Below are 10,168 nucleotides of genomic sequence, written 5' to 3'. Positions count from 1 at the left end.
TCTAATCAGATATATATATTTGAAGTCAGGCTTTGAGTATTTTTGGAAAGCAAGCCTTACTCATACCCAATCCTGTCTGAAATCTCAGAGTCTAAGAAATTATGGATAATAAAATGGCTTTTCATCACACACACAACCAGAATATAAGACACACGTACAGCTTTGTTGTCCCTGGCAAGAAAAGCCAGCCTTCGGACTTGGTTTGGCCACAGCCGTTTATGATCAAGACAACGACCATGGGTCTGATTCTCCACCCAGTGGGGTTAGATGTGAGAGAGGGAGAGGATCAGGCCTGATTACATTTTGGCCTGGTTTACTAGAAGAGCAAGACTTACGTATCACGGCAACTGCCTGTCTACCTGTTGTCATCGCCGCCAGTCAGGAAGGAGTCTGGTGCCCAGCTACACCCGACTGCGCAGAGGGCAGAGTCAAGGATGTGAAGTTTCGGCAAGTTTCACAGAAGATGGCAGCAGAGCCAGCAGAGGAGACACAAGTCAAAGCCTCACCCCAAGGGCAGGACTCGCTAGTCCCAACCGGAGAGAACGGCCAGGCAGCTGGCATGGACTCGCCGGGCAAGCAGCAAGGGCACAGCGCTCAACCACGAGTGCTGCTACAGCATAGGTTTACCTTGGACCTTGTCTGTTTACAACTGAAACTTAGTGGCAACCATTCATTTTAAATGACTTTCTGGTCACTAGATCATCTTCAAACAGTACTGAAATGAAATCCGTATTTGGAAAGGATGATTTTTGGGTCCATCTGCCTGAAAATGATGCTGTCAAAGACCGACATGCAGAATAAATTTACCTTAACGTACGCATTGGTCTTGCTGGACATTACCAAGTCATATTCTAGACTGTACATGGAGAGTCATGCCCTTAATTATCACCTTGCTTGAGAGAAATACAATAATGAAAAGACTATCCTGTCTACTATTAAAAAAAAAAAAAAAGGAAAGTCATCAAACCCCATTTTGTCTCGTCAGCAAAGCCAGAAGGTTACTTCTTGTCGGCTGCTCTCAGACTTGTCAGCAGCCTGATCTGTCATTGAACTTCATTCTTTAAAAAAGCAACCCCAGCCATGTGGCATCAGCCAGGCAGAGGCCCCGGTTCCTCCCCAGCAGCAGCTGCCTCAGGAGCAGCGTGGTCTGAGTTTGGAACGTGGAGACAGAAACAGGCAGCTGCCTTTGGCTCGCCAGCGCTGCAGGAAGGTTAAAGACACAATTAATGGCTGTAGGCTCCCTGCTCAGGTTCAGTAGCATCCGAGGATAGCTGTGATACAGCCAGCTCCCAAAGACTGCTGAAATCAGAGTGCTGTGCCGCTGCCGCACACAGCCACGGGACAGTGAGTTACGTGCCACACATGCATGGTGCAGGAGTGACTCAAACTTTGGTCAAACAGGATAAAACATGAGATTTTGCAAAATAAATAAATAAATATTGTTTTCAAAAGCAAAGTAGGGAGGAGAATTGTTATAATCCAGCCCATACCTTTGCAGTTGTCATGACGAGATGGTGAGCTGGGAGAGAGAAGACACTTCTGCAGCAATCCTCTTCCCTGCTCCAGCGCTGGACTGCCCCACAGGATGCCACCACTGACACTCATGGAGGGCACAGAGGGGCATGTGGGGTTGAATGCTTTGCTCTCCCCTGGAGGGTCCCCAATTTTTGCATAGATGCTAAAATTTAGCATCAGAATTCAACACATGGGAAATCCAATAGCTCCTATTTTACATGAAGATATCGAGGCACGAGGGGATATAGGATGAGCACACTGTCACCCTGCACACAGCAGAGGTAGGAAATGGACTGACAGCGCCTGATTTTCCATCTCCAGTTCAGACAGAGACTTCCCACTGCCATTTCACCATTAGAATGAGATTCCTCCAGAGAAGCTCCAAAGTGCAGGTTTACATCTTGCCATCCGTCAGCAATGTCACAAATCCTAGTTTTGGCAGTTTCATATACCCAGGGTAACCCTTCCCCATCTCTCTCTCTCTCACACACACAAGCTTACTATATTTATTAATGTGCAATCAAAGCTCCCTACCCCTTTCCTCTCCTATGCTTAGGGCAGGGGTAGACAGAAGCACTGTTATCAGGCCGTGCAAAAATTACTGAAAGTAATACAGAAATCAAAATTAAGTCATTTTAGAGAGAGGATAAAATAATTGCACTACAAGAAAACATCACTGCATATTCCCTTGAGGGACTGAAAGGAATCAATTCTTCCCTCAAGATGCTCATAACTACAGTAGACTAACAGGATTTGTGGTCCTGAGAGCCTACATGTCATTTTTAAGGTAAATGACAAGCACAAAACAGACAAGCTCTTATCTCTGTAGGACAAAACTAGCGTCCAAAAAGGTACAGAACTCTCAGGTCCTTTAGTCATGAACCGAAAACACCAGAAATCACACAGTTTAGATATTGAGGGTTAGAAGAACCATGGGAATTAACCACCACAATGCAACTCATAATTAACTGATACGCCTTCATAAGCAAACAAAATCTGAATAAGCCTTCACCTACTCCAAGGGTTTTCCTTGAATGGGACTATCTACCTGCTTCACAGCTATCCTGACTCACACACTAAGATATTTGCAATGCCAGCCTCCACTGAGACACAAAGAAAAACATTTGAGTCCCTGCAAAGATGATAGCAGAAATGATACAGACTCCTACTGTTTTGCTCAGAGGCTCAATTCCTGAAGGTTTTGGTTTTGCTTCATCTCCATTTTTAGTGCTTTCGTTCCCTTTGTTATTTACATAGAGCACCACTAGTCTCAAGGTTAAACAAAAAAATCCCTAATAGTGAAAGCAAATCACTCACTCTTGAGCTTCTAGGGTCATTTTTACCAGGGTGATCTTTGCCTGTTCGCAACCCTTAGTGAATACTTATCTTTACTAAAGTATTAGCAGCTTTTGTGGGACCTAAGACCCAATTACCATCAAAATGCCTTCATGCCTTAATAGCTGCTCTGAAGGAGCTAATGGCTTATATAGAAATAATAACATCTGCAATCACTTTATATTATACCTTACATCCTTATGTGGCAGAGATTTGGTACAGTCCTTTAATCAAATGTCCTGGAAAGAAGTATTTAACAACAACACTTTATCCACGCATTAATGCTCACTGCCTATTTGCAATGCTTAAGTATATTCCAAATGGGGGATGAAATGTATCTACTCCATAGCTCAGCACACAAAGAAAGCATGCAGTCTACTCAAACATATGACATTAAATGGCATTCAATTGAATTCTCGGCACCAAATGCAAAGGATTGTGATCCAGCAACCACAGACTGCAGAGGGGGCAGAGGAATGACTTATATTGTAAAAAGAGTTCAAAATGTTCTTTGTCACAGTAGCTGTCACACGTCTTTGCTTCCCTGCTAAGCCCTGCTCCTCCACCTCATAGCCAGGCGTTGCCATCTGCGTCGTTCCAACGTAATGCTGTATGCAGCAGGTCGTTCGCTGTGCCGTTGCAAAAGTAGTCACGCCATTGCTGTGCAAAGCCTCTCTGATGGTCCAAGTCAGAAATTGCCTTTCCACAGCCATCCTAAAATGGGATGGTTTTGGTGTTGACCATCAGCAAAAGGGCACGTTTGTGATGTATCAGCTGGAATTAAGGAGGGGGAAGGCACAGCCAGAGGCAAGCAAATGGAATAACCTCCAGGCGACCCCATGATAGAGCAAGAACTCGTAACCACGCATGTGTCCCTCACTGCAGTAACTCGGTGTTCGAGCAAAGTTGCCAAAAGGTGCGTGCATAGTAACTCTTCAGCTCTGCTGTCGACCTAATTTAGGCCACATCTTCTGAAACAGTTTGATAATCAATGCGAGAAGCATTTTTCTCCTCTAATACTGAAGGTGGGTTTTGATGCTTTCTGGATGTTTAATGCTCTTTTCAAGTTTGTTTTTCCCAGCTTGCCAGGTAGACAGCACAGTTTTCATCTGTTCATGCTGATAAAGTTTTAGTGAATTATGAACCTTAGAGCTTGTGAGAAAGGCAACTTTGATCCAGTGTCCACCCAAAATAAACAGAGATGGATGGGGTCCTGAGGAAGGCTGGTCCTGCTGTTCAGCTGCCAGCCCTCTGTTCCGCTGCAAAGCTTTTGGCCACCTCACTCTCCTTGGTGTCTGAATCTACTGAAGCCGTACTGCAGGAATCATTGTACATGTCTGAAAAGGAAGACAAGGGGCATTGTCACTACAATACGTCTAAAGGATTTCCCATCTACAGTCTTGACGTTCTTTGCTAAAAGCCTGAAATAAAATAAAAAATAAATAATCACAATTCTACTGCTCTTCTAATTCCTTCACTGAAGGCAAGACAGGCTCTTTTGGCATGTAACTAACCATAACGTGCATGTGGCTTTATTTTTCTTTTGAAGCGTTAGACATGCCAAAGAAATAGCTAGGCATGGAGGGTGAAGACAGAGCTGACCTCCTGTGGAGGTGAAGGAACAGCAGTTACCAAACTCCCTTTAAACCACAACAAAGAATCCTGGTTAACTTTCAAAAAGGTTTTTCTCCACTTTAACAAACTGACCAAAAAAAAGAGTCAAAAGAAACCAGTAACTCAGAATAAAATCCTGGTAGCTCTCTATCGCAGGTCCCCAGGGAATGACTGAGCCAGATTTCACTTCTGTTACCAGAAGAAAAGCAGGACACATTTTGGTAAATTATATTCAAGGATGGGCAAAAATTAATCTAAAATTGTAAACCTTTGATCTGCAGAGTTGCTGAGATTCAGCTTTTTCAGTGCAGCCTGTTTGGGTGTTAAGTCAGAACCAAAGCTGAAGAAAGGATGACTTTTAGTGCTGGTTTGGCTGAAATCTCGCCAGAGCAGCCCTTCCTCCAGCCTTTGGAGCCAGCAGTGAAATCTGATGAAAGCAGTAAAGGATCATGAGATTTTACTGTTTTCAAACCTAGACCAGAACGCCAGCCCTGATGCTGAACTAAATCCAAATGCTACCCGTGTCACGATGACAGCTACCCTGCAGCTACAACACACCCTGCCATATGACACACTTGGGCTAGCTGTAAAGTAGCCAGCCTGGGGACTGGTAGCCACAGGAGTTTGGTGGGAGATTCAAGTTCTGCCCAGGAAGGGGAAAAAAATTAAACCATGCCAAGGTAAGCTGCTGTGCCTAACTAGCTCTGACACCCACGGCACCAAGTTTCAGGCTAGCTCAGCTGCGTTACCAGAGACTGCAGCACAGACATACACTCAGGCCAAGTACTTTAATACAGAAAGTGCACTGTTTATCACATTTTTTTTTAATCACATCCTTTTGCGGGGAAGGGGGGCGGGAAAGAAACGTCAGTAACACATTTTCTCTATTACCTGCATTGCTGTTCTTTATAATGCTGTTACTGTCCCCCTCTGCTGGCTGCAATATACTGGAAGGAACCCATTCGCTTTTCTCAGAGACTAGTTTCTTCACTAACCTGAAATTCAGAGAAAAGTCAGTGAATTTCCCTACATTCCCTCTCCCTGGGTTGCGTTTCTCAGAGGTGCATGTTGAGCAGCTACTTCCTAAACTAAGGAAAAAGAGAAGTTGTGGATGCCCCCTCCCTGGAAGTGTTCAAGGCCAGGTTGGATGCGGCTTTCGGCAACCTGGGCTAGTGGAAGGTGTCCCTGCCCACAGCAGGGAGGTTGGAACTAGGTGGGCTTTCAGCTCCCTTCCAACCCAAACCATTCTGTGATTCTAAGGCAGAAGACCCAGGGCAGTCCTACAGGCAGCCAGTGACTAAGTTTCAGCAGTCCCAGATGGTGACCCAGTATCCCAAATCAAGCTCACTTGCAAGCGGACCATGTGACAAGGTACCAGTGGCCTTGGCCTGTGTTTGAAACCCTGGGCCAAACTCAGAGCCAAAGAAAACAAGTCTCTCATATTTTCCATGCTCCTTGCTGTAAATACCATCCAGGGTGGATGGGTTTAATTTACTTCCCACCTACTTCACCCTATGGGACTTGCTGCCATCTCAGCTGCATGACAGTTCTGAGTGAAGGGTCTGACTGCACAGACACTTCAAGGAGATCAGATCTTCCTCCTCCAAATTACCCATGGAAGGAGAATTCAGATGTCCAGCCAGGTCTGTTCCTAACACTCGCGTGTCAGCAAGAGAGAATAAATACACCAAAATGTATGCAAGCTCAAGGGGGGCAGATTCATTCCACTTTGTCAGTCATGTCTTATATCTAAGCCTTTGGGGCTAAAGATGCTCTCTGGTTCACTGCTGCAGCTTGGTGGAAGGCATGGGGATTTTACTGATGTATCCTATGGGAAGGTGCTGCCTTTGACAGTTGTCCTTCTGGCTAGAAGGTGTCAAAAGCCAAATATTCCTCTCCATTTCCTTTACACAAACTTCTGTCCTCTTAATCTTCATGTCACGAGACTTGTGGAATGAAAGCCAACCAAGTGGAATTAACCAAAGCTGCTTGTACGATTATGCCTCCCGCTACCTCTTTCACATTGATGGTCAATGGTGTGAGTGGATTTGGATTGATTTTGAAGAGGCTTTGACATTCTTCTGAATATTTTCCATCTTTTCCAGGAGGTTATGGCTGTTCTACCTGTTAAATTCTGTCTCTCTGTTGTACTCACCATTGACCGTTCTCTCCTTCCTGCACAAACTGCACTAAATCTCCATCCTCAAGCGTAAGAGAATCTGGGAAACAGCTGTCAAAACTGCCTTCTACCCGAAAAAGATTGGTCCCCTAAAAAAAATAAAACAATGCACCAGAAATACAGTTACTATGGATGAAAGAACACTGTACAAGAGAGAGTGAGTTTAGTTAAACACTGAATTAGGGATTTCAAGCTGGCAGAGATTTCTTCTGTAGGGAATTGTGTCGCTTTTGATTCCTTTTATCGTGCCCGGGTTAAATATTATTCAAACTTAGGACAGAACTGTGGTGTGCATTCAGGCTTTAGAATTAACCAGCCAGCCATTATTCTGATAAAGAAACTGAGTTTCTGACACCAGGTTAAGTTATCTGGAAAAGTCTGAAATTACTTTTTTAAAGGGTCAGAATTTTCCATCATTTTTGTAACTGGTAAAGCTACAGCTTACAAGTAAGGGTGACTTTTTATGGTCCTGATCCTGATCAACAAAATAGTACTGGAATAATCTCCCAACACGCCACATCAAATTCCCATCTTCTGTATTCCCCCACATCCATGAGTTTAAGGCTGGTATGAACCCAAACTTTGCAGGTTAAATCGTGATCTTCAGAGAAGAGGAGGTTGCACTGGGAAAGGGCAGCGTAGTTTGAAAAAGGAATTACATTGTTAGGGTTGGTCTCTTCCTCCAAGTCAGAAGAGTTGGAGAGTTCATCTGTGCTGGAAGGGATGGCTTCGAAATCTTCAAATGTGTCTAGAGATGGCATTTGCCTGCTGGGCCAACCTTTTCAAAGGAGATAAACCAAAAAGAGTTAGCTATCAGTCATTAGCCTCTTTCAGACTCAGTCTTTTAAAATTAAATGTCACAGGTTCACTTCCCAGTATTCCACTTACTGAATTGCTTGTACCTTTTTACAACTTGTTCCCTGATTTTGCCATAAAAATTACATTGCAGCCATTATCCCGTCTCTGAAAACCTGTACCACTTGCGAAAGCAAGATTGTGTGGCCACAGTATGCATGCCCATCAATACCTCGAGTGTTTAGCATTGCTAAATCTCTTTAGTTCAGGAGGTACAAAAAGCAAGGACCAGCAATATTTCTGCAGAGTGAGCGCTGTAGCAAATGATGATAACTTTTGCTGACGTGATTTTCAGAAGGCCATGCTCATTCAGTTTGCAGCTTACCTCAACAAGTTTATCTATAAATTGAAGTCCAAAGCCATTGAATTTTGGTTGACTTCTTATCTCCATCTCACCCCAAGGTGATATTACCACCTGAACAACTTACAAATCTATACCCTGGAGCAGGCTGGAAGTGCAGGGAAGGGATGGAGTAAACAACAAGGCACAAAGACGACCAGACCTTGGTGGTAGGTAGAGAAGATCTCATTAATATTTCTGCTGTTAGCAGAAAATTTATTGCATTTGTTGCATGATTTGCACTCAAAATCACCCCAGCCCAGTGAAAGACACCCAATGAGAGATTTCCAGCCCAAGCACAACAGCAGTCTTTACCTACAAAGGCATGCCCAGAGGATGTGTCCTGAGCGAAATCCAGGCTGAGCCTTATAAGACCTGCCTGCTTGAGGCTCCCATGATGGAAAAGTAACTCAGCCTCTTCTGTACAGATGCCAGTCATGGTCTAACCTTCCTTCACACTTGATGCCCGTCCCTTTTCTGACAGGGATGACTACAGTCCAGCTAGGAGGAAACAGACTTTGCATCTACCAAGGGATTCTGAAGCCCTGACAGATACAAGCTGAATGGAGCCAGTCAAATCACCATGTGCCTTCCTACTTAGTGTACCTGCTCTGCATTAGCTGATTCACAGGGACTTGGGCTGAGCAGATGCTGAATCAAGTGTTTTACAGCCGGTGGGCCATTGCTCTCAACAAGGCAAAGCAGTGCTTTGACAAAAGGCACGGAGACAGATGCTCGTGCAGTGGGATTTGCATAACCCAGCACTCACAACCCACAGCAAAGCCTGGCCCGAGACAATACGGTCAGGGAGTTCAGGCAGTAAACAGAAAAGCAATTTAGTCTGGCAGATATAGGTTTATTAATCGATTTATTTAATCCCTCCCCATTTGCATCCTCCCTGCTACAGACACTGGTTAGTTCAACATGGGGTCATGCAGCTCTGCACCCCTTCTCCTTCCTCCTGTTACACAGGGGCTGTGACCTTCTTCCACCAGAGCAGCATCCCCAGTTATAACCCTGCACGTATGGCTAGGTCATCCATGCTTTTCAATGTGTAAACTAGCCTCTGAAGTGGCAGTCGTGCTGGGTTGTGAGTGTCCCTGCCAAGGCCTATACCAACAGACTTTTGAGATGGAAGAGACAATTTCAATTACAGACCATGCACCATATAGAACTGGACCCCGTATTCTGTATCAGTTGAATCACACCAGCAAAATACTAGCAAAATACTGTCTAAATGTACAAGAATACATTGATGCTAATTAGCTTCAAACTGCTACAGCAATTTTAGTTCATGTTCACAGGGTGGGCTACAAAACCAAAAGAAAAAGATATCCCCCTTAGACAAATCTTGGGTAATCTCTTGCCGTTGTTATTTGTAGAAAACATCCCAGGCAGAAACCTAAACAGCAAAGATTCCTTACAAATACATGCATCAGCCTTCCTCTTCCATACAAATTGCTATTCTAATTTCAGAAAGAAATAGCCTAAGTTTTACATACTTAATTCAAGCTATAAAATAACACAGATCCAATTTTGAGCTCTCTGACGTCAATTAAAAGAATTATTTTCAGCTGTGCCTGACCTACAGAAAACCAGAATCCGGGACATTGTTTCTAAACCTGCTAGTGATCCAAGCTTGTTCTTTCATTGTTTTCACAGGAAATAACGTTCATTAAAAGAGAAAAATCTCTTCAAGTTAAAGAGAGTAAATATTATCATAAATTTATAGTACACTCTCAATTTGAGGTGATGAATGTTTTAATTTTGTTTACCTGTCTGTGAAGCAGATCTAGGTACGGGTCTCGTAGTGGAACCGGTATTACATTTAGTCTGGGCCAATATGGTGTTCTCAAAAGCATCTGTGACAGGAAGTACAATTTGTGTCTTCAAGGGAAAACAGTGACCAGACAACCACTACAAAGTGAATTCCTGTGTCACCTCTGCAACTGGTAGTTTCTTTAACAAGCAGGTGGACTGGGGTCCAACAGTTTAGAAGAGGAGACACGTGACCAGCACAAATGAGTGAAGAGATAACAGCATTCCACAGAAAAACTAAGGCTGAGGACAGAGAACAGCCAAATGAATCAAACAGAAATATTGATGTTAATTAAGGAAAATGATTGCTGGATGAACAGTGCAGTGTTCTATTTCACTACAGCTTCCTTACACATTTTTAACATATTTTCCTTGCAGCATTTCAAATCATTCTGTAGGTGATGGTATATGATTTTGATGCCCATCCATACAGCAATGAAAGGGGACCTGGGAGGCTCTTCTTCCCAGCCAGAAAGGAACGATTTCACTCTTGTTGAATGCAACGCAATTTC

General features: G+C 43.8%; 1 protein-coding gene across 2 annotated transcripts in view; it reads right to left on the bottom strand.

The window, feature by feature from the left end:
• Positions 1-3,023: 3,023 nt before the first annotated feature.
• Positions 3,024-10,168, bottom strand: part of MCF2L2 (MCF.2 cell line derived transforming sequence-like 2) — a 174,152-nt gene continuing 167,007 nt past the window's right edge. Inside the window, exons 30-34 of one of the 2 annotated variants that reach the window (XM_075761445.1) lie at positions 9,614-9,700; positions 7,303-7,421; positions 6,620-6,732; positions 5,356-5,459; positions 3,024-4,187 (exon numbers count right to left, since the gene is read on the bottom strand). In XM_075761445.1, coding sequence (XP_075617560.1) covers positions 4,087-4,187; positions 5,356-5,459; positions 6,620-6,732; positions 7,303-7,421; positions 9,614-9,700 — 524 coding nt within the window. In that variant the 3' untranslated portion in view covers positions 3,024-4,086. The remainder of the gene's footprint in view (positions 4,188-5,355; positions 5,460-6,619; positions 6,733-7,302; positions 7,422-9,613; positions 9,701-10,168) is intronic. The other variant, XM_075761446.1, reaches the window with a different exon arrangement.

This window comes from Balearica regulorum, chromosome 9, assembly GCF_011004875.1.
Source record: "Balearica regulorum gibbericeps isolate bBalReg1 chromosome 9, bBalReg1.pri, whole genome shotgun sequence".
Classification (NCBI taxonomy): domain Eukaryota; kingdom Metazoa; phylum Chordata; class Aves; order Gruiformes; family Gruidae; genus Balearica; species Balearica regulorum.
The sequence above is the reverse complement of the archived record's forward strand: the minus strand, read 5'-3'. Positions and strand labels throughout refer to the sequence as shown.